The sequence below is a fragment of the Vombatus ursinus genome, unplaced genomic scaffold (genome assembly GCF_900497805.2).
Source record: "Vombatus ursinus unplaced genomic scaffold, bare-nosed wombat genome assembly UNPS02014662.1, whole genome shotgun sequence".
NCBI lineage: Eukaryota > Metazoa > Chordata > Mammalia > Diprotodontia > Vombatidae > Vombatus > Vombatus ursinus.
The window spans coordinates 576,958-604,511 of NW_020954440.1; the positions used below are offsets into that span (position 1 = coordinate 576,958).

General features: G+C 36.7%; 1 protein-coding gene across 1 annotated transcript; it reads right to left on the reverse strand.

Annotated features, from left to right (window-relative positions):
* Window positions 1-19,151: 19,151 nt before the first annotated feature.
* Window positions 19,152-20,108, reverse strand: LOC114042650 (olfactory receptor 5B2-like). Its single transcript, XM_027861341.1, has one exon. The coding sequence runs from the start codon at window positions 20,106-20,108 to the stop codon at window positions 19,152-19,154; it is 957 nt and encodes a 318-aa protein (XP_027717142.1).
* Window positions 20,109-27,554: the final 7,446 nt, after the last annotated feature.

Below are 27,554 nucleotides of genomic sequence, written 5' to 3' on the forward strand. Positions count from 1 at the left end.
TCTGACATGCCCATTAGGTTTGGAGTGGGTCAATTCCAGGTATTTCAGAGTCAGGATGAAATTGAATCCTATGAATTGATTCTATGGAAAGTTAACACCTGAAGGGACAGGAAGGTCTCAAGAACAAAATTTTGAAATTGCAAAAGAGCAATTGTCAATTAGACCAACTTAGATATGAAAAAAAAATTTGCAGGAAGAAAATTAGAAGGGTAACAAAGGCTGATTGAAGAAGCAGAACTTATATTAATAGAGTCAGATGAGTGCCAGGGTTCAGTATGAGTGGAGGGAAGCCCAGAAAGCTAAAGATTATAAAAAGGTTGGGATTTTTTGGGGGGAGGGGGATTGGCCATTTAGATAAATGAGATATAGAATTGAATTGATTCTTAATATTGGCAAGAAAAGTACAGTGAATGATGAGCAAAGGCAGAGGAGCTCAAATCTATTTTGCTTCTGTTTTCACTGACAAGGGAATGATCTTTGGATTTAGAAGAACTGAACAACTATAGATAGTGGGAAGTCACTTATATTAGTGGAGAAAAGGGAAGAAACATTTATATAGTATCTATTAAATGCCAAGACCTTTGCTAAGTAATTAAAAATATTATTTCATTTGATTCTGACAACACCCCTCTCACGGAGGTGCTGTTTTTATCCCTATTTTAAAATTGAGGAAATTGAGGCAAACAGAGCTTAAGTGACTTGCTCAGGTTCATATCCTAAGTATCTGAGGTTGGATTTGAGCTCAGGATTTCCCAAATCCAGTCAGCCCCAGTGCTCTATCCCCTGTGCCAGAGCTGCCTCTTTAAAGTTTGCCAAATACTTTAAATACATTGAATCATACAATCCCCACAACTACTTTGTGATATGCATGGCTAACAAGAAAAGGAAATTGATCTTACACTGAATGGAGGGTCACAGTACCTAAGCATACAAAGGTGGTCATCTGTATTCTGCATTTGGAGCAACATGTTCAGTTGTGAGTTCCACACTTTAGGAAGGACATAGACAGACTAGAGATTCTCCAGAGGAGTTTGGCCAGGGTGGAGAAGGACTTCGAAATGGTGCCATATTGAGATTGGTGGAAGAAACTTAGGGTGTTTGGTGTAGAAAAGATAAAAGATGGGTGTCAGGGATGGGGTTGGGATTATTTATCTTCAGGTGTCTGCAAGACTGACATATGGAGGAAGGATTTCACTTGTTTCATTTGTACCTAAAGGGAAGAACTAGGAGCAAAGTGTAGAAGAGAAGAAGACCAAACTTAGGTTTAAGTAAGAAAAACATTCCATAATTGCAGTTATTCAGATGTGGAAGGGAGTTCTTTGACATACACTGGATTTCATCTCAATTAAAGCCTTGAGAAAAGGGCTAGTGGACTACTCATTCAATATTTCTATACAGGTAGGTATACACATAAATGTATGTCTATCTGTATATACATATATATATGCACACATAGACACACACGAGAAATACTATAACCGTACACAATACATACATGCGCACACACACATATACATAAATATATAAATATATACATACACACATATATGTATCAATGAGGGGAAGAGAGGCAGAGACAGAAAAAATTTCTTCCTCATTTTGTGGGAAAATATAACTCCAAGCTAAAAGTTATCTCATCTCAGAACCTTTATTCACTCCTGTGTCTAAAGAGGATAATTAGTATTCATGGCACCTACATCATAGGGCTATTCTAAGTGTAGAAGGAGATAGTTCTGTAAGTGCTTTGAAAACCTTAAACCTCTATATAAATGTTAACTACTGTTGTTAAGTTAATCACTAATACTACCACTATCTGTGTTATGTTTGACAAATTCCTCAAGCTCTTTTACTCCTAGGAACCTATGGATGTCAGTATATTCATTAATAAAAAGATAATAATAGAATAGATAACCTCTGAGATTGGTTCTAGCTCTAAATCAATGTTTCAGTGATACTTTTTAACCCGTATTAATTTTAAAGATTTTTCAATAAAATTAAAGGATGAGAGACAAATGTAGTGAGAGAAAGAGAAAAGAAGACATAGAATTTGGTAAATTATTGCAAACAAAAGAAGTATGCAAAAGCTCTTACAGTGGAGAGGAAGAGTGGGGAGGTGAGGTTGAGTGAATGAACCTTACTCTCTTCAGAATTAGCTCAAAAAGGGAATGGCATACAAACTCGACTGGGCATAGAAATCTATCTTACCCTATAGGAAAGTCGGAGGGAAAAAGGAGGTGATAGAAGGGTGGGAAGATTAGGGAAGGAGGTAATCAGAAGCAAAACAGTTTTGAGGAGGGACAGGGTGAAAGGAGAGAGAATAGAATAAATAATGGGAGATACTATGGAGGGAAATACAGTTAGTACTAGTAACTATGAAAAAAATTTGAATCAACTTTTTCTCATAAAGACCTCATTTCTAAAACATAGAGAACTGAGTCAAAGTTATAAAAGTAAGAGTCATTCTCCAAAATATAAATGACCAAAAGATTGATCAGTTTTAAGATGAAATAATCAAAGCCATCTATAGCCATGTGAAAAAATGCTCTAACTCACAATTGATGGAAGAAATGCAAATTAAAACAATTCTGAGGTACTACCTCAAACCTACTAGATTGGCTAATAGGACAGTAAAGGAAAATCACAAATGTTAAGAGGGTATATGGGGAAAATTAGTCATTAATGCACTGTTGTTGGAGTTGTGAACTAATTCAAACACTGTAGAACAATTTGGAACTATGCTCAAAGGGCTATGAAACCATGCATACCCTTTGCCTTAGCAATACCACTACTAAGTCTATATCCCCAAGGCGATTAAAAAAAAGACAAAAAGAAAAAGGATCTATATATACATAAATATTTATAACAGCTCTTTTTTGAGGTATTGCAATGGAATACTATTTTGCTATAAGAAATGCTGAGCATAACTGCAAAATTATTAGCTGATCAGCTGTGAATGACTTAACTATTCTCAGAAAATACAATGATCCCAGACAATTCTGAAGGATTTATTATGAAAAATGTAATCCATCCCCAGAGGATGAACTGATGGTGTCGAAATACAGGTTAAAGCATACTGGTTTTTTGCTTTATTTATCTTGAGTTTTTTCATGTTTATATTTTATTTCACAGTATGACTATTATGGAAACGTTTTGCATGCCTACACATGTATAACCTATATCAAATTGTTTGCATTATCAATGAGTGGGTGTAGGAAGGGAAGAAAGGAGAGAATTTGGAAATCAAAGTTTTTTAAATGAATGTTAATTTTTTTTACATGTAACAAGAAAAACAAAATACTAAAAAAACTAATTTAAAAAAATTCATTAGTCTTCACAATGCTACAGTAAAATAATTGTTGTTTTAACACAGTTAATGGGGTACTTGTAGGTAAGGACAAAATAAATAATTAAAACTTTTATCTCACAGACTATTAGAGGTGTAGAAAAAAAATCTGTGTTCATAACTTAAAACAATGAAGGATTTTCCATTAATATAATAGGAACTACATTAAATAGAATACAAACAACCAGCTTAGAGTCAGGATTTATAGTAATGCTTGTCTTCTACATAGCACCCTTTTTTTAAAAAAAATATTTATTTTTAGTTTTTGACATTCACTTCCATAAGATTTTGAGTTCCAAAATTTCTCCCCATCTCTCCCCCAGCCCCACATCAAGACATCATGTAAATTGATAGAGGTTCAGCAAATACATTCATATTTAATGAATTTTAATGAGTCATGTTGTAAAGAATAATTAAATCCAATGGGAGAAACCATGGGAAAGAAGGGAGAGAGAGAGAGAGAGAGAGAGACAGAGAGAGAGCAAATAATATCCTTGATCTGCTTTCTGACTCCATAGTTCTTTTTCTGGATGTGGACAGTATTTCCTATCTTGAGTCTTTTGCAAATGTCTTAGATCTTAAATTGCTTAGAAGAGATAAGTCTATCAAACTTAGTCATCACATAATGTGGCTGTTACCGTGTACAACGATCTCCTGGTTCTGCTCACTTCACTCAGCATCAGTCTATACAAGTCTTTCCAGGTTTTCTGAAGTCTGCCTGCTCATCATTTCTTATAGCACAATGGTATTCCATCACATTCATATACCACAACTCCTACATGGTACTCTTGAGCTATTGGCAGTCGATACTATTGAATCAAATAGGTGTGCATAGAGTCTTTAACAATATTACTGATGTACTAAAGGTTGTGGCCTCTTATATTCCCAAGTCTAGAGAGAGCCCTTCTTGGATGCTAGGGCAGATCAGGGGATTTGTTTTCTACTCAGACCTGCTGAGGTGTTGGCAGTTAGTACTATTTTGGAAAAAACACTTGATTAGAAATCTGAAGACTTGGGCTCCAATCTTGCGTAAATTTGCACTAATTTCTCCTGTGATTTCACAGATGTTAATCAATCCTTCTAGGCATTTGTCTCCTTATTTGGAAAATGGAAATCATATTTTTCAAGTATGGAGGTAAAACAAGTTACTTTGTGAAGGTAACTTTGTGAAGAAAATGTTTCCCACCAATCAGATGCTATAGACATGAGTTACCATGATCAGCAAAAGCTATTGGGCTTGTATATGATAATGAATGAGTGAGTTCTCTGAGAAAAACAAAGACAGAGGGAAAAGAGGATAGAAGTGTTACTACACTATGAAATACTAGTGTGGTATTGTGGTGTAGTGGACTGAGCTCTGTTTGATCTTTAACTCAAGAAGATGTGGATGCAAATTCCACCTCAGACCCTTATTAATTGCATATGTCTGGACAACTCATTTAAATCATTCAGCCCTAACTTATTTCTCTGTAAAAAAAAAATTGAATAATAATAATGATATTTATCCTTCCTCCATATGTCAGCCCTGCAGATACGAGAAGATAACTAATCCCAACCCCAACCTTGACACCCATCTTTTATTTTCTTTATACCAAACAACCTCAGTTCCTTCAACTAATCACAATATGACAATGGTATCTAACAGCTATTGGAAGATTCAAATGAGAAAATCAATGTAAATCCCTTTGCAAATATAAGTCTTATATAAATATGAGCTATTACCATTATGGTAATAATAAGGACTTTTTATCATCTAAATTTTGTCATCAGCCTCCTCATTCAAGAACTTAATATAGTGCTCAGCTCTTAATAACCATTACTCAATTAAGCACTCATTAGCAACACAGAGACATCAATCCCTCAAATTGTTCCTTCATATATTTGAAGGATAATGACCCAAAAAGCTGCACTTAGCAGGTGATAACTGGTGTTTATAGAGCACTTGGATGCTTGAATACAATTAACACTCAAGAATTCATTTGAGCAACTACACAACCCTAAGAAATAAGTACAAGAGTAATTATGCACAGTTTATGAATAAGAAAAGGAAAGAAGTCTAGCGACTTACCCAATAGGGAAATAGTGAGTTAGTGTCTGAGAGAGAGGAGGTTTGTATTCAAGTCTTCCTGCCTCCAGGTCCAGTGATGTTTAGACTATACCATGATGCTGTATACATAAGCATTGCATCCTTGCATTGGATGCTCTAGAACGAGGTGACTTGATATGGAGAAAGGAGGCCATGACTCCAAAGAGGAGAGTTAGCCAAGAACATTATATTCAAGATTTGGCCTTGAAGTCCCAAGCCTTGAAAGGATATGATCCTATTGGAGAAACCTTTCACTAGTCACTGGGGCAAAGAGTTCAAGGTTCCTGTTGGCAGAAAGTTCACTCCTGGTCATAATTGTGGCATCAATGTCAATAGGGTTAGCAATACCATCCCTACCATCTGTTCAGCTCAGCCTCAGGAAACACAAAAGAAACTAGATGAGTGAGTGAATGACTCAGGGAATTTGACCCACAAGCTGGTTCTCCAGCACTGAGCACTATAGTGGAATGTTTCAATGTCAGTAGCTGAAGTCAGGGATGAGGCAGGAACTTTATGAAGTCCTGGGAGTCCTGCAGCTCTTGGGAGATGGTGCTCCCTCAGAGATACCTGGCAGTTCTTCTGCCAGCTCATGTACAAAACAAACCATTAAATTCTGCTCTGAACATGGGGGGAAACTATGAGTACCCACAGACATCATTTCCTCAAGGGTACTTTGTCATTCTTAGCTACTTGTTACCAAAATGAAGTAGAAAGGGGCTTGGACAAGGCCATTAATTAAAACTAGATTCTAAACGTCTTAGCTATGTGACATTGGCTAAGTTACTGAAAATCTCCAAGTCTTAGTTAGTTCATTTTTGAAAAGGGTACAATAATCTCAGAGCTGAAAATAAATTTTTATTAATTTATTTTGATTTATCACTAATCACTTCCTTAAGCTTTTGAGTTGAAAATTTTTCTCCCCCTTCCACCCCACCACCCTCCCCAAGATGGCACACAATCTGATATAAGCTATACATTTACATTCATATTAAACATATTTTCACATAAGTGATGTTGTAAGTAAAAATTAAAACCAATAGGAGGAACCATTAGAAAGAGGAAACAAAACTCAACAGAAGAGAAAAAAATAGCAATTCAAATTCTCTAGTTCTTTCTTTTAATGTGGATAATAATTTCCATCTCAAGGCCTCTGGAAATGTCTTAGATTCTTGTATTGCCAGGAAGGTTTAAGTTTATCAATATTAGTTATCACACAACGTGGCTGTTATTGTGTACAGTGTTCTTTTGGTTCTGCTCACTTCACTCAGCATCAGACCATACAAGTCTTTCCAGGTTTTTCTGAAGTCAGTCTGTTTATCATTTCTGATAGAACAATAATATTCCATCAGATTCATATGCCACAACTTACTCAGCCATTTCCCAATTGATGGGCATACTCTCAGTTTCCAATTCTTTGCCACCACATAAAGAGCTGCTATGAATATTTTTGTATATATGGGTCCTTTTCCCATTTATATGATCTTTTGGGGATATAGCCCTAGAAGTGCTATTGCTGGGTAAAAGGGTAGGCACATTTTTATAGCCCTTTGGGCATAATTCCAAATTGCTCTCCAAAATGGTTAGACCATTTCACAACTCCACCAACAATGAATTAGTGTTCCAATTTTCCCCTCATCTTCTCAAACATTTATAACTTTTCTTATTATTCATTTTATGGGAAAACTTGACTCCTAGCTCTTTTTATTGTCATGGTGCCCATGGACAAATCACTTCAACTCAGAACCTCATTTCACTCATATGTTAAAAGAATATAAAATTGATGGCACCTACATCATAGGACTGTTTTGGGTACAGAGGTAGATAATACTGTGAAGTGTTTTGCAAACTTTAAAGCTCTAGTCAAGTGTTACCTACTGTTGTTGTTTTAATTACTAACACTACTCTCAGTATCACTGTTATCTTTCAAAAATCTTTTCAGATTTTTTTTTCACTCCTAGGATACTATGGAGCTATGCTTATCAATAAAGAAAATATATTGGACTGGATGATCTCTGAGATCATTTCCAGTTCTAAATTCACAATCATATGGTACTTTTAACCTGTATTAATTTAAAAATGCTCATTAGTCTTCATAGGCCTATAGTAAAATAACTTTTTTTTCTAATGTGGTTAATGTGGGATTTATAGGTAGTTACAAAGTAAATAATTAAAACTGTATCTCATAGACTATTAGAGGAGGTGCAAAATCTATTTTTAGAGCTAATACAATCAAGGATTTTCCTTTAACATATTAGAAATGATATTGAATAGAATATAACCAACTTAGAGTCAAGATTTATAAAAATGTTGATCTCATATATGGTACTAGAGCCATTTTGGTAATTGATTTTATTGAATCAAATATGTGTATTCATAGACAATCCTTCTCGTTGGTGTACTCAGGGTCAAGTCCCATTGAATTTTCATATGCTGAGACAGCTCTTTCTGGTCACCAGGGCTGACAAGGTAATTATTTGCTTGCTGCTCAGAAATGCCTAAGATTTTCTGGATACCACTACTTTAGAAAGATCATTTGATTAGGAGTATGAAGACTTAGGTTCTAATCTTGCTTTGATATGCAATCATTTCTTCTGTGACTTCACAGAAATTAATCAAGCCTTCTGTACTTCCCTCTGCTCATTTGGAAAAAAGGGAATGGTATTTCTTTAAGTATGGAGGTAAAGTGTTTGCCAAGGATCAAGTGCTACAGACATGAGAGCTATCTTGATTTCTATAAATTATTGGGCTAGTACACAATCCTGGATGCTCCAAGAAACACAACAACATAGAGAAAAGAGGATAGAAGTGCTACTACACTACAAAGTACCAGGATGACAATGTGTTGTAATGGAGAGATCTTTGATCTTTGAGTCAAGAAAATGAACTTAAATGCCACCTCAGACCCTCATTAATTGTATATGTCTGGTTAAGTCACTGAAGTCACTTAGTCTCAGGTTACTAATCTGCAAAGGGGGGGAGTGGTAATAATGGTGTTTATCTCATACAATTGTTGGGAGATTCATAGAGAAAATTGATATAAAGCACTTTGCAAATGTTGAAGTCCTATATTTTTTGTTAAGTTGGTGCATTCAGGTCCAATTTTTTGTGACCCCATTGGTACATAAATGTGAGCTATTATCATTGTGGACATGGACCATACTCTTCTAAACATTGTTATAAACCCTTTCCCTCAAGAATTTAATGCATTATCTTTCACACAGTATATCCTTAATCAACATTATTTAATTAAGTGTTCATTAGAACTAGACAGTCGCCATCGCTCAGATAGCTAATTCAGTTATGAAGGATGTTGAGCTCAAAAAGCAATAAGTAGTAGATAATAACTAGTGTGTATAGTACCCTTGGATGTTTCAACACAATTTCCATAGATGATTTCATTTGAATCTGGAGACAACCCTATGAGATAAGTACCACAAGTGTAATAATACACAGTTTATAGATAAAGAAATGGAAGTCAATAACTTACCCATGGCAAGAGTGAGTTAGTGCCAGAGATAGGGAAGGTTTTTATCCAGGTCTTCCTGCTTCCAGGTCCAGTGATGTTTCCTTTAAACCTTGTTGCTGTGGACATGAGTACTGGAGTCTTGGATTGAACATCCTAGATTATGGAGAAATGTGGCCAGGACTCCAAAGAGGAGAGGAGTCAAGAACTTTATATTCAAGGGTTGATGTTGAAGTCCCAAGCCTAGGAAACATGTGATCCTATTGGAGAAAATCTTCACTAGTCACTGGGGCAAAGAATTAAAGTGTTCCTAGTGGCACTCCTGGTCATTGTTGTGCCATGGGTGGCAGTAAAGTTAGCAATATTGATCCCAACCCCCCACTCAGCTCAGCCTCAGCAAACAGAAAGGAATTAGATGAATAAATAAATGACTCGGGGAATTTGACCCTCAAACTCTTACCATAGCACTGAGCCCTATAATGGAATGTTTCAATGTCAGTAGCAGAAGTCAGGGATGAGGCATAGACTTTATGCAGACCTGGAAACCCTGTAGCTCTTGGGAGATGGTGCTCCCTTGGATATACTTGACAACTCTGCTACCAACTCATGATCAAAACAAGCCATTAAGTTTGGCTCTCACCATTGGGAAAAACTATTTCCTCATGGGTACTTTGTCATTCTTAGCTTGTTGTTAGCAAAATGAGGTAGAAAGGGGTCTGGAGAAGGCCATTGTCAAAAGCTAGATTCTAGTCTTTCTTCTACCATCTTTTAGTTATGTGACATTGATCAAGTCACTGAACCTCTCCAAGTCTCAGTTTATTCATCTTTTAAATGGGTATAATAATTTCAGAACTGTATATGAAGAAAAGATTGTGGTGAAGATCAAATATAATACTGAACATGAAAGAGAGAGATAGATAGTGAAAAGATCTCCATGTTGTGGAGTGGTGAAAAGATCATTGAAGTTGGTATTAGAAGATTTGTTATGGAATTGATGGTCATTTTGAAAATTTAGGCAAGTCACTTAACCTGAATGAACCTTGATTTCCTCATTTGGAACATGTAAATAAGTATATTTACATGCTCTAACTCTCAGTACCATTGTGAAGAGAGTTCTTATTACCCTGAATATTATTGCTATTCTTTTACAAAATCTACTCAGAGCTCCCAATTTACCTGCCCAACTTCCATCTGGTCCTCTCATTCTGCTTTGTAGCTCTGGTCCTTGAGGACACATGCCCTTTAGGTTCTAGCTCAGTCATACTTGAAGGGAATGCCAGAGTAATCATATTTCAAGGTTTAAGTAGAGTTTATCACAAGCTCCCTCCTGCTATTCATGAGGACAATATGCAAAGAAAAACAGAAAAGAACACAGTGTAGCAGATTCTGAATTTTTTGAATACTTATACTCAAGAATGATTCAATAATGGCTCATTGTCAACTTGAAAGGTGGTCTGTCCTAAGCACATTAGTGTCCCAGTGTCTCCCCATACTGCAAAATCAACTTTTATTTACTGTTAATATATTTTATGTTCACTTATATGTGTATATTTATTTTCACCCAATAAAATTTGGTTTCTCATGTGATGCACACTATTTTCTTTTTGTCTTAGAATACTCAGAATCTACACTGGGCCTTAATTAAAGCAGTGGCCTATTGATTACTGTGGAACTCAACTGATTTATCACTTACTTGGATAAATCAGCATTGATGTCCTTATCATATTCCCAGAAGGAAAAAAATCCAGGAGGGAAAACTAACACACTGAATGATCTATTCAAGATTCAAAAATATCTCAGCAGGCCACAATTCTCAATTAAATCTAACAAGTTGAAATTTTGAAAGAAAACATGCAAAATTCTATACTTCTCTTACTTGCTCTGCAATGTGTACCGTCCCAGAAATTGCACCTCATGTTCTGTACTCAGATGACCAGTTTCAGGATATGTGTGAATGTTGGTGTTTGTGCATATGTGTATGTATATGTTCTTTCACAAGAAAAATGCATATTATTCAATTATAATTACAAAATTCAAAATTTTACTCTACCAATAATTCTAAATGATACTCTAAATGCAAATTTATAAAACTTCAATTAATTGTTACAAATAATTTTATGTGGCACATTCTGGAAGCATTAAAAAAAGTAATTTAGGAAGAACTCAAGTACTTACTATTATATGTCAGATTTCCTGGTAAATTTCTTTGCTCTATACATTTTGTTGAATAGAAATAACATTTTAATATATCAAGTGACAAATAGGAGTATGTTTAACATTATATAACACATGTGCATTTATACATCTATATAGTTAAAATAAAATGCTACACTTTAATTTGAAGAAAAGATTACAATATTTGGCTGAACATCTGACAGTTTTAAACATGGTTTCATATCAAGTTTGCATAGCATTTTGATTTAAAACATGAATAAAATAAAAATTCTTGCTCACATAAATATGAGGTGGAAAATGGTAGTAGAATTTTATAAATTTTTTTGTGAAGGGGATTAAAAAAGAAAATTTAGCCACCTAACCAATCACTGAAAATAACTAATCATGACACAAACTATTTGCTTTTGTGCTTACTAAAAACCAGTAAGTCAATAAATATTCATTAAATAGCTACTAGGTGCCAGACACTATTCTAAGTGTCAGGAATATCAAAAGAGGCACAAGACAGTGCCTGACCTTAAGGAGAGGAATAATGAATAAGAAATGAACTTGAAGTTCAATTGTATATATTTTTTAAAAATATATATAGTAACCTTGTTAGGTAAAGAATTTCTTCAGATATTACTTTGTTCTCTTAAAGACTGCTTGTTGGCACAATGTAAAAATAAAAAAAAAAACATTGAGTCTGAAGTCTGGAATATTTGAGTTCAAATCTATTCTCAGATACTAGCTGTGTGACCTTAGGCAAGTCATTTAACCTCTGTTTCAATTTCCTCAGCTGGGAAATTGGGACAATAATAGCACCTGTCTCCCAGGGTTGTGAGGATCAAATGCAATGCTTTTTGTAAAGCACTTAGCCTCGTGCCTGGCATATGATAAATGCTACAAAACTGCTAGTTCTCATCATTATCATCACCACCATCATCATCCTCCTCCTCCTCCTCATCATCATCATCATTATACTAGCCCTGGTATACTGGCACTCTCACAGAAAATCTATTGAATGACTCACCAGTGTTGCCAACCAGGCCATTTGAAAATTCACCAAGTAGAAGAACAGTAACATATACAGAAAATGAAGCTAAATTGGCAAATTGCAGACTTAATACTGCAATGAGAGACAATATAAGAATTGTTTCTTTTTTAATTTAATACTTTATTATTCTACCAATTACATGTAAAAACCATTTTAACAGTCCTTTAAAATTTTCTTGAGTTGCAAATTCTGTCCCTCTGTTCCTACCTTCCTTACCTTCATTGAGAAGGTGAATGATTTGACATAGCTTATACATGTTCAGTCATGCAAAATATATTTCTATGTTAGTCATGTTGTTAAAAAAAACAGACAAAAAACAAGAAAAATAAAGAAAATAAAGAAAATCTATGCTTTGGTCTGCATTCAGATTCCATATGTTCCTTCTCTGGAGGTGGATAATATTTTTCATCATAAGCCATTCAAAACTATCTTGTATCATTGTATTGCTGAGGATAACTAAGTCATTCACAGTTGATCACACAAGATTGCTGTTACTATATACAGTGTTCTCCTGGTTCTGCTCATTTCACTCTGCATCAGTTCGTGTAAGTCTTTCCAGGTTTTTCTAAGAGCATTCTGATTGTCATTTCTTATAGCACAATAATATTTCATCACATTAATATGCGACTTGTCCATTGCCCAATTGATGGACATCCCCTCAATTTCCAATTTACTGCCACCACTAAAAAATGGCTATAGTATGTTTGTATGTAAAGGTCACATTCTTTTTTTTTCTTTTTGGGATGTAGGCCTAGTTGTAGTACTCCTTGGTCAAAGGGTATGCATGGTTTTATTGCCCTTTCAGCATAGTTCCAAATTACTCTTCAGAATGGTTGAATTAGTATGCCACTTCACCAACAGAGCATTAGTGTCTCAATTTTCCTGCATGTGCTCCAACATTTATCATTTTCCTGTTCTCTCATAATAGCCGATCTGATAGGTGTGGGATGGCAGTTCAGAGTTACTTTAATTTGCATTTCTCTAATCAACAATGATTTCGAATATTTTTCATGTAACTATAGATAACTTTGATTTCTTCTGAAAAATGCTTGTTTGTATCCTTTAAACATTTTTCAATTGATGAATGGGCTCTTATTTCTATAACTTCGAATCAGTTCTCAATACAGTTGAGAAATAAGGTCTTTATCAGAGAAACCTGCTGTAATTTTTTCCATGTTACGATTACTATGTATTTTCCCCCACCCTGTTTTTCCTCTGTTTATCCTACTCTCTCTCCTTTCACCCTGCCCATTCTCAAAAGTGTTTTGCTTCTGACTTTTACTTCCCCCAGCCTTCCCTCCCTTCTATCAGCACCCCACTTCTCTTATCTCTTTCCTCTCCTACATTCCTGTATGGAAAGATAAATTTCTGTACCCAACTGTGTTTGTTATTGCCTCTTTGAGCCAGTTCTGATGAGAATAAGGTTCATGTGACCCAACCAACTTCAACCTAGATGCAAATATGGGCAATGCAACAGATACCTGACCTGACCCTGCTGCCAAAACAGGGACCTCTGCCATCTCCTTCTTACCAGTTGTCTGACCCCTCATTGTCTGTGGCCTGAGAGAGCCAGAAACCACCACTGCAGCCACTGATTGAGTCACTCCCAAGGTCTGGGGCAAGGCCTATTGTTATGCTGGGGTGTGGCCTCTGCTGGACTTCAATCCCCTCCTACCCTGGAGCAAAAGACCTTTCCTGCCTACCTTCTAAGTTGTCTTGGACTGGAAAATTGTTACATTTTACCCTTGTGTGGGTTCTGCAACTCCAGAAATTGTTTTGAGACATTAAAGGGGTTTAGGGGAGACCTCAATGGAATGTCCTGCTTTTCTCCATCATCTTGCCTCCAATTCCTTAAGGTTTGTTTTCAGAGTATTTGTCATGCTCCATGACGATTTCAAAAGGCTTGTAATGAGAATGCCCAGTGAAACTGCCTTCCAGACAGTCTAATGATTTGATTTCAAGAAGATAAAAGTTCTAAAAATCTTCATACTATAATGTTACAAAATTTCATAGCTACATATACAAAATAACAGAAGGAAACAAGTACTCTGAGGCATTGGACAGAATGAAAAGGAAAGAATGGACTTGTGTGTGACCATCCAATAAGAATCAGTTTCAATCAAATGGAGAATTTTTATGGCATTTTGGAAATGGTTCCACATATGGATGATATGACTTTGTCTAGTGCAGAACCTGTGTTTTCTTGGTGTTAATTGTTAAGTCAAAATTAACATAAACAGCAGAGATTCAACACAGACTTTGTTGCATCTCAGCTTCAGAAGCTGCATTGAGTGTGCAACCATCTGGGAACAAAAAAAATCATGCTACAACCTCCCTCCACTTTACTCTTGGCTTTGTAGATTTTCATGTTAAATAATTTATCATCAGTGAGGTAGCTGACCTTCATCTTTTTGTCCTCATTGAAGGTGTTTGACAACAGTACTGAAAACATTACACTTAAAAGTATCAGAGAAAGCACACAGAACAAGAGAAGCCCTGGTCTACTCCATTGGAGACTGGAAAAGCAATAGTGCATCATCCATTATCTAGAACCTGTGGGAGTGTTCCATCATAAAAATCACATAAAATACTGATGAACTTCTCCAGGCAATGAAATTTTCACTAACTTTTCCACAAGGCCTCATGACCAACAGTATCAAAGGCCTTGGTGAGATCAATGGATGTTTTATATAGACCCCTGTTCTGCTCCCGGCATTTTCCCTGGAGTTGTAGGTCAGCAAACACCATATTGATCATTAACTCATTTAATCCTGAGGACAAGCCTGGGAGATAAATCCATAGGTGTTATTATGCACATTTTCTGGAAGAGGAAGCAGGGACTCAGGGAGATAAGGCAACTTACCTATGGGGAAACAGCTAGTAAACTTCAGAGTTAAAGTCAATAAGTATTCATTAAGCACTTACTGTATGACAGGCTCTGTGCTAAGTGTTGGGGATACAAAAAAGGCAAAACCAAGGTTCCTGCCCTGTAGAAGCTCACATTCTAAATAAGAGATAAGCAAATTACTATGTGCACACAAGCTGTATAGAGTATCAATGGAAGAAAATCTCAAAGGCAAGGGTTTTTCTTTTCTTTTAATTTTTAATTTCTGGAATAAAATAATTTCTGTAACATAGTATAATTTTAAAAAGATGATTGCTCATGAAACTGAAAATTCAGTATGTATAATGTGCAAATCCTTTTAAATATACAACAAAATTATTGTTTAAATTTGTTTTCCCTTTTTTCTTCTCTCTCCACACTCAGAGATGGTAATCATTAGACACACAAACACACACACACACAGATATATGAATACGTAAAATTTTTATACTTATATTTATTAGTTTTCTCTGGATGCAATATTGCTATTGCTATATACAATGTTCTCCTGGTTCTTCTCATTTCATTCTTCATTATTTTGTGTAAGTCTTTTCATGCTTTTCTAAGATCATTGAGCTCATCATTTCTTATAGCACAGTAGCATTCCATCACAATCATATACCACAACTTGTTCAGGCAAGGTTTCATCCAGATCTTTCTGACCCCAGGTCCATCCCTTTTCCCCACTCTGCCCTGCTGCTTTCTACACGAGTACCTTAGCCTTACATTACACTCCCCAATACCTACCTGGCATGTGGACATAGGTGAATGGTACAGGAAAGGGGAGAGTTGGTCAAGCACATTCACATGACTATCTTGGGTGTGAAGCCCCAACCTTAGCATGTACTCAATGTTTCAAAAGAAACTCTTCCCTAGTCCCTGTTACTAGTTATTCCAAAGGCCTTAAATCAGGAGAGGTCATCCATGGTCATTGCTGCTGCCAGGATGGAGGCAGAGTTAGTGACCTTCTTTCCTGCTCAGTCTCAGGATGAAAAACAGAAGACAGATGAATGAGGGAGTGACTCCAGGGATTGCTGTCTCCAGGTTGGTCCCATGTCAATGAGCCCTAGAAGTGAAATACTTGGAAGTCAATTGCTGAAGTCCGAAGTTAAACAGGATCCTTCTATGAACATTGGGGCACAGCAGCTTTTCCCTTGGAGACAACTGGCTGCTCGACAGTCGCCATTTACAAAACATGCCATTAAACTCTGCTCTGAGCATGGGGACCAACCTGGAGTCCTCCAGGAGACCATTTTCTTGGCTGTGTTCCTTTGTTAAGCTACCTCATTGTTACGAGGAATAGAAAGAGCCCTTGACATGGCAGTCAAGGCCTAGTTTCCAGTCATGGCATTTCCTCATTGTGAGGCCTCAACAAATACACTGAATTTTTCCAAGTTTAAGTCTATTCACCTGTAAGATAAAGATAAAAATCCCTATGACTTGTCCAGGGTCACACAGCTAGTAAATTCCTGAGGCTGTTGGATTTTAATCCAGATCCTCCTAGTCCAGGGATGGTGCTCTATCAACTGGGCCACCTAAGTGGCCCTCCAATGGGAATTCTTGAGAGGGATAGAGTGAGGGAAAAACAGAATCTTAGAGTCAAAGAGCTCTCAGAGGTCATCAAATCTAATCCAGGCCTGAAAAGAATATTCTCTACAACACACCCACTAAAAAGATAACCCACCTAAAAACCTACAGTGGAGAATTATTCAATATTCAAGGCAGGTGGCCAATTGTGAAGTGCTCCATTTGTTAGGAAAATTTTCCTTACAGAAAGTCAAAATGTGCCTCTGAACACTACATCCATTACTCCCTGTTCTGCCTTCTAGGGCTCAGCAGAATGGATCAAATCTCTCTCCCATGAGATACATCTTCAAATATTTCACCCAGGCACACTGAAATTTTCATTCACCAAAATAAACATACTCATTTCCTTAATTGTTCCTTATATGGAATAATCTCCAGTAAATCTCATCTTTACATGCTCCAGGTATCAATATCCTTCCTAAAATGTGACCACCAGGACTGAAGAAAATATTCAGGTGTACTCTGAAAGGAGACAGCTAGATGCTACAGTGGATTAAGCACTGATCCTGGAGTCAGGAAAATATGAGTTCAAATCTAGTCTCAGACCTTCACAAGCCATGTAGCAATGGGCAATTCATTTAACCTCTATTTGCATTACCTCCTCTTCTGTACAATGGAAAAGAAAATGGTGAATGACTTTGGTGCTTTGTCAAAAAAAAAAAAAACAAAAACGAAAATACAAAAACAAAAACAACAACAACAAAAACCCTTGCAAACACTGACCATAGGGTTGCGTAGAGTTGGACAGAACTGAGCAACTAGAGAACAACAAAAACTCTGAAGAGAGCAGAGGAGAGCAGAACCATCACCTCCTTCATTTGGGACAAATGGTTTCTCAAAGCAGTCATACATGGCATTAGCATATTTGCTTCCAAGTATACCCTTGACTGATATTATATTAGTATCCCACTAATACGCACTGTACTTTTACAGATGAACTATTCCTTCCTTATAGTGATCTAATGTCAACTGATTTGAACCTCCCCACCCCCAATTCAAATCAAAAATGGAGAAAGGATAGTGTCCAAGTGTGGGAAGAAACACCAAAGACCCACTACATACTTGGGCCTCAGTTACTTCCTCTGTGAAATCTATGCTTGCTTTCTACTTGAACTCCAACTGTAACCCATTTCAAAGTCCTTCACTACCCACTGAGACTTCTGGGCTCAATGGACCATGTGTAATCCTGGATAATGACCTACAAAAATGATTGCTCTCTGCCTTTTTGTTAGCTTATTACCCTTGAATAGAGTTATTCCTCAAAAATCAACTTACATTCTGATAGTAGACCATGTTCCTAAGTTTCTCCCAGTGTAGTCAAAATGGATCTCTAGTTCTTATAAAATAATTCAAGTTACTAAATCTTAGTCTTTTTTTCAACTCACAGAAAAATCAAAAGGTGTAAAAAGCAAAACAAAACAAAACCTCACAGGAACCCCTATTCAGACATGGAAATCTATAAAAGCAAGATAACCTATTAGGTAGAATGGAATTGACGTTGAAGATGGCATCAGGATATTACATTGATGTTACAATGAAATTTGTGTCTCACACAGGATCAAAGATCTTTCCAGGCATTTAGGACCAGTCTATGGTTTATATTCCTTCCTAAAGGTAGCCATAATGCAGTGGTGTTCTGGAGCCAAATCTAAGGGGCTCACAAAGAGATAATTACATTTTAAGTATGACCACCCGGACTCTAGAGATCAAGAAACACTATGAATCAGGACTTAATTTATTGTTTTCTTTATAATCTAGATTTCAGAAAATGATCAAGAAAATAATAGGGTAAAATAGGTTTAAAATAAAGGTCACATATACATTTTTTTCAGCAGAGCTGGTTTTTAAGCATTTACCAGCTCAACTCTGCTTTAGGGGCTGCTGTGTAAGCAATACCATTAACATTAAAACTAAATCTTCCAAGTAATTCAGTGGATTTGCTCTTGAAGTAATAAACTGTTCAAAATTATGTAACTGATCTTCTTCTTTCTAGGAAAATCACTACAACTGCCGTCTTTAACTTAAAAATGTGTGTGTATGTGTGTGTGAGCACGCAATTCTAGGTGGCACCATGGATGGACCACTGAGCTTTGAATCAAGAGGAGTCATCTTCATGAATACAAATAGAACCTCAGACACTTACCAGCTGTAAGACCCTGGGAAAGTCTGTTAACCCTGTTTGCATCAGTTTCTTATCTGTGAAACAAGTTGGAGAAGGAAATAGGAAACCACTCCAGTATGTTGGCCAACAAAACACTAAAATGGGATCACAAAGAGCCAAGCACACCTGAACAACCAGAAGACAACACACACATATTGTTCATTCCACATAACAATCTTTTAAGAGAGAGGATAATATGAGGAAACTGAGATTGGGACTTGCCTAGGACTATATAGCATGAAATTGTCTAAGTTAATACAAATTCAAGTCTATCCTTCCTCCAAATCTATGATATTTTCTACTAAATATGTTATCTTTGAAAAAGTTTTGATTACATACTTCTCGGTGCATAAGAAAAATAGTATGATTTGGGGGATGGATCCCAGAGTGGGGAAGGTGCAGATTAGATTTTCTCTCTAAGAAAAAATATAATCCAATTGAAATTGTTGTCCCCTCACAGCTTTTCTAAAAGCATTCTTGACGTCTTTGTTCCTCAGACTATAGACCAGAGGGTTCAACATAGGAATGACCATGGTGTAGAACACTGACACTATTTTGTCTGTGTCCATGGAATGGCTTGAGCTGGGTTGGAAATATATGAAGAAGATTGTCCCATAGAATATGGACACTGCTGTAAGATGGGAAGTACAAGTAGAGAAGGCTTTCTGGCGGCCTTCAGCAGAACAGATCTTCACGATGGTGTTGAAGATTAACAAGTAAGAGGAAAAGATGACAAGAAACGGGAGAAGGATGTTTAGTGACCCTAAGGTAAAGACTATTAACTCAACAATGTGAGTGTCAGAGCAAGAGAGAACAAGGAGAGGGGGAATATCACAGAAAAAGTGACGGACTATATTGGACCTACAAAAGGAACGGCTAAACATGTTGCCTGTAACTATGGAGGAGGACAGAAAGCCACAGATGTAAGCACCACTGGCCAGATATGCACAAACAGTTGATGTCATGGTGGCAGTGTAATGTAGAGGTTTGCAGATAGCTGCATGGTGATCATAGGCCATAGAGGCTAAGAGAAAACTTTCAATAACAGCAAATGCCCCAAAGAAGAACAACTGGATAGCACAGCCATTATAGGAGATAACCTTGTCACCTGCAAGGAGTCCAGCCATCACTTTGGGAGTAATGGTTGAGGAGTAGCCAAAATCCACCAAAGAGAGGTTACTGAGGAAAAAGTACATAGGAGTGTGAAGGCAGGAATCCAAGGAGATCAGAACTATTATCCCCAGGTTCCCTACCAGGGTGATGAGGTAGATGAGGGTGAACATTATTAAGAGAGGAACCTGAAGCTCTGGGTCATCTGTGAATCCTGTAAGGATGAACTCATTCATTTCAGATCCGTTCTCCATGGATGTCATTTGAGGGTTACCATACACCTGCAACAAAAGAGTAATCATCAGAAAAATCCACTCTGCATGATGAATGACTCCAAGACATACAACATGGTCAGAGACCTATCTTATGCAAGGGCTAGAAATAGCAATTAAGGGAAAAGAACATCTAGGTAGTTGTCATAGCAGTTACTCTAGATCCTCAAAATCCACTCATCCATTTTCTCACAGAGAGAGAGAGAGAAAGAAAGAGAGACAGAGAGAGAGAGACAGAGAGAGAGAGAGAAAGAGAGAGAGCCACTCATGCATTACTGCTCACTTTGTTTACTTCACTACAAATTTGACCATCCCCAAAGTGACATTTCCCACTTCAGGAAAGGTAAATGCCTTATTCTCTGGCAAAAAATCAACATGACAGGGGGTTTTATTGTTGGCCAGGTTTGGAGAGCTAGATCTTTGCTTATGAATATGCTTCATTCTGATAAAGAAGAGAGGAAAGAAGAATAAAGGAGAAGAAGGTGCAATAAAATAACAGAAAAGTTAAAAAAAAACTGTTAGAAGGAAGAAGAGGATCAAAGAAAGTTGGCCAGGAGTTCATTGGGATCCTGCTTACTCCTGTAATCTTTGCAGCTTTAAGGTTTATGCGATAGACTGAAGTCACCAGTTTCTGAGTAGTCACCGTTGACACTAGACACCAGTTGCATCATTGTGAGACTTAATCTGTCCAAAAGACCACTGGTGTCTCACTTAACAATAAATTTATGACTTCTAAATTTGTTTCATTCCCACCACCTGTCACTTTTTCAATTCTCCATCAGAGCCACTGTGGAAACAGAAGATGGCCACAAACAGACATATTCATCCTTTCATTCACTGTATGTTTTTTGAGTCCCACAGAAATCACCAATTTTTGGGTCAGTCTGTTTCAAGTTTGAGCTAAAATCTCACCCACAGGAAGCCTTTCTCAATCCATTGATTCAATTTTAGTGGTCCATTGATTTCAGTGCCTTCTACCTTTTGATTATCTCTAAATTACCTGGAATATAGCTTGTTTATTAACTGATATTTGCATGTTATTTGCATAGAGATTATGGACTCCATGATGGTGAGGACTGTATTTTACCTTTCTTTGTATTCTCTCTGCTTAGCATGGTGCTGGATGTATAGTAGGTACTTAATGAATGTTTGTTGACTCACTGATTGTCCATTTCTGACTTTCAATGTCTGAACTAAGCTAAGTTGGCCTATAGGCATCAGACATCTATGTAGGTCATTCCCAGGTACCACTTTAAGCCTTTGTAGCTTGAAAGGACTGGCCACAGTAGTGCATCACTCACTTACTCTTAAATAATCTGGGCATCTGTCAGAATGTTCTCTCTTATTCTGTCTCTCTCTCTCTTAATGCCTTTCTCTGTCTCTATTTCTGCATCTCTTCATCTCTGCATATTTATCTCTGTCTGTCTCTTCTTGGCTTTTTTTCCCCATTTTTCTTTGTCTGCCTGTTTCTCCTGGTGTACCTCTGTTTTCATACCAGCTAGCTATTTGTCTATCTCTGTCTCTCTCCTGAAAGAACAGCTATTGATTTCTTAATAAAAATGATATTTTAATGCATCAAAAGTGTGAAATGAAGGAATAAATATGAGAAAATTCTATCTTGCATTTGATTCTCATAAATTATGAGGAATTATTAGGTAGAGTCAAAATAAATGGGAATGTTACAAGAGTAGGAGAAAAGTAATTACATCATCCTAAAGGTTGAGATAGATAAAGGAAGGAAAACTAGCAATTGTCAGGCATGTTTATTAGACTTGGGAAAAGTTAATTCCAGATAATTTAGAGGAAAGATAAATAATAATTTTATAGGGAATCTAAACTTGAAAGAAAAGAAAGATATCAAGAATAAAATTTTGAAGATACAAGAAGAAAAATTGACAAATAGGCAGACTGAGATGTGAAAAATAAGTTTGCAGAAAAGAAAAAAAAAGGAGAGATATCCAAGGATAAATGCAAAAGCAGAGCCTGTCTTACAGTAATGGAGTTGAAGGAGTGTCAGCCTGCAGTTTGAACTGTTGTAGGACCAGAAAGCTAAAGACTTTAAAATGTGTGTATTATTAATGCAAAATTTACTATTTGAGGAAACAAAGGATAATCAAATAAGGAACTGGACTGATTCTCATGACTGATGAGACAAGTTCAATGACTGCCAAGCAAAGGCAGTGTTGCTCAATTTGTATTTTGTTTCTATTTTCTCTGACAAGGAGAATGATGTTTGTGTTGAGAAGAACAGAACAACGAAGAGTTGATACCAAAGTTATTAAGAACTAGTATGTGTATTAGTGGAGAGCAGGGAAAAAGCTTTTCTATAGCATCTATTATATGCCAAGCACTATGCTACACTCCATGAATATCATCTTGTTTGATTCTCACAATAACCCTGTGAAGTAGGTACTATTCTTGCTCCCATATGAAAGTTGAGGAAAGAGAGGTAAATAGGGGATGAATGACTTTCCCAGGGTCATACCTTCTGTATCTGTGACTGGATTTGTAATCAGGGTTTCCTGACTCCAGTCCCAATGCACTGTCCATTTTACCAGGGTTGCCTCTCTATAGTTTGCAAAACATTTTAAATAGATTGGATCATTTGACCCCAAAATAACCTTCTGACATACATGGCTAACAAGAAAACCAATTTGACCAAACACTGAATGGAGGGGCACAGTACCTAGGTATACTGAGGTGGTTCTCTCTAGTCTACATTGGAGCAACATGTTTGGTTGGGGGTTCCATACGTTAGAAAAGAAAGCAATAGACTAGAGATTCTCCAGAGGAGTTAAGCCAGCATGGAGAAGGACTTTGAAATCTTCCCATATTGGGATTGGTGGAAGGAACTGAGGGTGTTTGGTGTAGAAAAGATAAAAAATGAGTATCAGGGCAAGGATTAGAATTAAAGTTATCTTCAAGTATCTGTAGGACTGACATAGAGAGGAAAGATTTGGTTTGTTTTATTTGTTCCAAATGGTAAGAGCCAGGAGGCAAGGTTAGAAGGTAAAAAGAAACAAACTTAGGTTTGAAGTAAGGAAAAGATTCTAAAAATTTTGCTATTCAGAAATGGAAGGAGCTGTCTTAACATGTACTTGATTTCCTCTCACTTAAAGTCTTGAGAGAAGGGCTAGTTGATCCTTTGTTCAACCCAGACACATACACACACACACCGACACACACAGACATAGACTCATACACAAACACACACACACTTATATATCTGTATCTATATCTATCTATATGTGTGTGTGTGTGTGTGTGTGTGTGTGTGTGTGTGTATCAAAGGTATGCAGAGACAGAACAGGTTTCTTTATCTTTTTATGGAAAAATGTGCCTGCTAGATCATTGTGACCATGGAGAAGCCACCTCACCTCAGAACCTCAATTTACTCGTAAGTCAAAAAAGGATAAAATAATGGTACCTATACCACAAGGCTGTTCTGAGAATAGAAGGAGATAATTTTGTAAAATGCTTTCAAAACCTTAAAACTAGATAAAAGAGTTATCTACACTTATTTTAATTAACACTACTGTTATTATCTGTTTTCTCTTTCACAAATCCCTTAATGTCTTTTACTCATAATATATCACACACCTCAGTTTGCTGGTTGATAAAGGAAATATATTAGACTAGATGATCACTGAGATCCTTTCCATTTCTGCAACAATGATTCTATGACACTTTTAACCTGTATTAATTTTAAAGATATCCATTAGTCATCATACCACCAGGTGAAATGACTTTTCTTTCTGATGTGGTTAATATGAAACTGGTAGGTAAGGATAAAGTAAATAAATAAAACTTTATCTCATAGACTCTTGGAGTAGCAGAAAAAAACCAACTTTTACAAATAGCTACGATGGAGGATTTCCCTTTCACATAATAGGAGCTACATCAAGTAAAAAACAAACAACAAACTTGGACTCACAATTTATAGCATTGTTTGTCTCATACATGGCATGTATGCCATTTTTGTCATTGATATTATTGAATCAAATATGTATAGACATAATCTATGACAATCCTTTTCACAGATGTATTCAAGGTTGGGTCCTCTTCAGTTCCTATGTCTAGAGAGAATCCTTCTTGGTAACCAGGGCTGACAAAGTGATTTGTTTTCTACTCTGAAATGCCCAAGTGCTGGTAAACAGCACTCTCTTGGAAAGATACTTGATTAGAAGTCTTCTGAAGACTTGGGTTCTAATATTGCTTGAGAATTTACTAATTTCTTCTGTGATTTCATAGAAGTTAATCAATTCTTTTGCAACTCTGTCTTCTCTTTGGGAAAATGGGAATAATATTTCTTAGGGTATAGAGTTCACACAATGGTTGTATGAAAAGGGGCAAGAATTAAATGCTATAGACATGAGACTTACCATGATCAGTACAAGACAGTGGGCTTTTACATGATAATGGATGAGTAGGTACTCCAAGAAACACAAAAACAAAGAAAAGAAAATAGAGGTGCGACTACACTACAAATACTAGTGTGGCAATGTGCTGTAGTAAAAGAGCTTTAATCTTTGAGTCAAGAGGATATGGATTTAATTTCCACCTCAGACACTTATTAATTGTATAATTCAGGACAAATCACTCAAGTCAATCAGCTTCAGGTTAATTTTCTATAAAAGGGGGAAGGACATAATAATGATGGTATTTATTTGAAACAGTTGTTGGGAGATTCAAATAAGAAAATTGAAGTTCTTTCCAAATGCTACATAAATATGAATTATTATCATTTAGGGCAAGGACTCTTTCTCACCTAAATTTTCTTATCAAACCACTCCCTAAAATTTTTACTGCAGTGTCTTGCACACTGTATACCCTTAACATTATTAATGTTGCTTGAAAATATTAATGAATAAAATTATTAATCAACATTATTAAATTAGGTGTTCCTTTGGACTACACAATCACAAATCCCTCAAATGGCTCCTTCAGTTACTGAAGGACGGTGAACTTGAAAAGCTGCAAGTAGTGGATAATAACAGGTGTTTATAGAGCCCTTGGATGTTTGAACAAAACTTGCATACATGATCTAATCTGAGTCCTAAGATGACCCTATGAAAGAAGTACCACAGGTGTAATTATTCACAGCTTATGGATAAGGAAATCAAAGTGAAGTGACTTACCCATGGGGAAAGTGGGTCACTTTCTGAGATTCTGAAGTTTTTTATGCACAAGTCTTCCTGCCTCCATATCCAACAATGCTTCCACTGTAACATTTTGGTGTCTACACTGCACTGCCATCTTAGGATTGTGTATCCTAGAACCTAACTGGCTTGATGATGGAGAAAGGTGGCCAAGACTCCATAAAGGAGAGTTAGACATGAACTTTATATTCCAAGTTTGTCATTAAAGTCTCAAGCCGAGGAAACATAGAATTGGATTGGAGAAACTCTTCACTAGTCACTGGGACAAAGAGTTCAAAGGATCCTAGTGGCAGAGAGGTCACTCCTGGCCATTTCTGTGGCATGGATGGCAGTAGAATTAGTGATACCAACTGCTACTCTCCATTCAGTTCAGCCTCAGGAAGCACAAAAGAAACTATGAGTGAGTGAATGAATCAGGGAATTTGATCTACCTGCTCATTCCGCAGCACTGAGCCCTAAAGTGGCATGTTTCAATGTCAGTAGCTGAAGTCAGGGAAGACAGGGACTTTATGCAGACTTGGAAGCCCTGCCTCTCTTGGGAGATGGTGCTCCCTTGGAGATACTTGGTAGCTCTGCTGCCAACTCATGATCAAAACAAACCATTAAATTCTGCTTTGAACATTGGGGAAAAAAAACACTTCTTCTCAGGGGTACTTTGTCATTCTTAGCTTGTTGTTAGCAAAGTGACGTAAGAAGGGACTTGTGCAAGGCCATTACCAAGAGTTGGCTTCTAGTCCTGCTTCTACCATTTCTTAGCTAGGTGACATTGTCCAAGTCATTGAACATCTCCAAGTGTCAATTTATTCTTCTTTGAAATGGGTGTAATAATTTTGGACCTGAAAACAATCAAAAAGTTTTGGTGAAGATAAAATGTGACAGTGAACATGTAAGAGATGTTGATTATTAAAAAGTTCTCCACAAAATAAGACAGTAAAAAAAAAATAACTAAAAAAGGGGGGGGGAAGCTAGGTGGCCCCAGTGGATAGAGTACCAGGCCTGTATTCAGGAGGACCTGACATCAAATCCAGTCTCAGATAGATAACACTTACTCGCTGTGTAACCTTGGGCAAATCACTTAACACTATTGCTTAGCCAAATAAATAAATAGACTCACAAAATAAGGCAGTAAAAAAATACTGAACTCTGTATTAGAAGGTCTGGGATGGAATTGGAGGTCACTGTGAAACTTTGGACAAGTCACTTTTCCCTGATGAACCTTGATTTCCTCATTTGTAACTTGCAAATAAGCATATCCGCATGCTCCAATTCTCATCACTATTGTCAGGATAGTAAATTATAAATGATGTTCTTATTATCCTGAATATTATTGTTATTCTTTGTGAAAATATACTCAGAAATTCCAATTTACCTATTTCCTCAAATTGCATCTGATCCTGTCCCTCTCTGTCTTCTATCTCAGAGGACACATACTCTTAAGGTTCTAGTTCAATGGCAAGTAGGGAAAAGTTGTAGTAATCATATGTCAAGGTTTAAGTAGAACCTTTGACAGGCTCCCTCCTGCTATTGTTGAGGACCAGGCGAGGAGAAAGGCAGTGAAGAGCCCAGTATGGCAGATTCACAATCTTTTGAGGACTTAGATTCAAGAAAGATAAAATGTTAGTTCATTGTCAACTTGGAAGATTGTCTCTCCTAAGCCCCTGCCTGCTGTATGTCCCCCAGAATGCAAAGCCAACTTTTATTTACTGTCTATATTATTTTATGTTCACTTCATCCAATAAAATTTGTTTCCTCGTAGATAGAGACTACATGATTTTTGTCTTTGTATTCCCAGAGCCTACACTGGGCCTTATTGAAGTAGTGGTCTAATAACTTATTGTGGATTTCAACTGATTTTTCACTTACTTGGATAGACACATAGTTGTATCTTGATCAAATATCAAATTCCCAGATAAAAAAGTGATCTAATATAAGTTATGCATTTATTAATCACTTGGTGTAGGACAGGCACTCTGTTAAGTGTTGAGGCAAGAACAAGGGAAAAAAACACATTTTATCACATCTTCAGATGACTCATATAAAGGAAGGTTAGCTGCCATTTCGGGGGAATGGTAGATTTAGGATCCCAAAAGATCTCAATGGAGTAGAAAGTTGGGCGAGACTCAATAAGATGGAAATGAACAGATAAGTGTAAATTTCTACACGTATTCAAAATATCATCTCCTTCAACATAAGGGGGAGGTATTCAACAGTGATATTGCAAACTACAATCAAGGCAAATATGACCTTTGTGTAGTACTTTAAATTTTGCAAATTACTT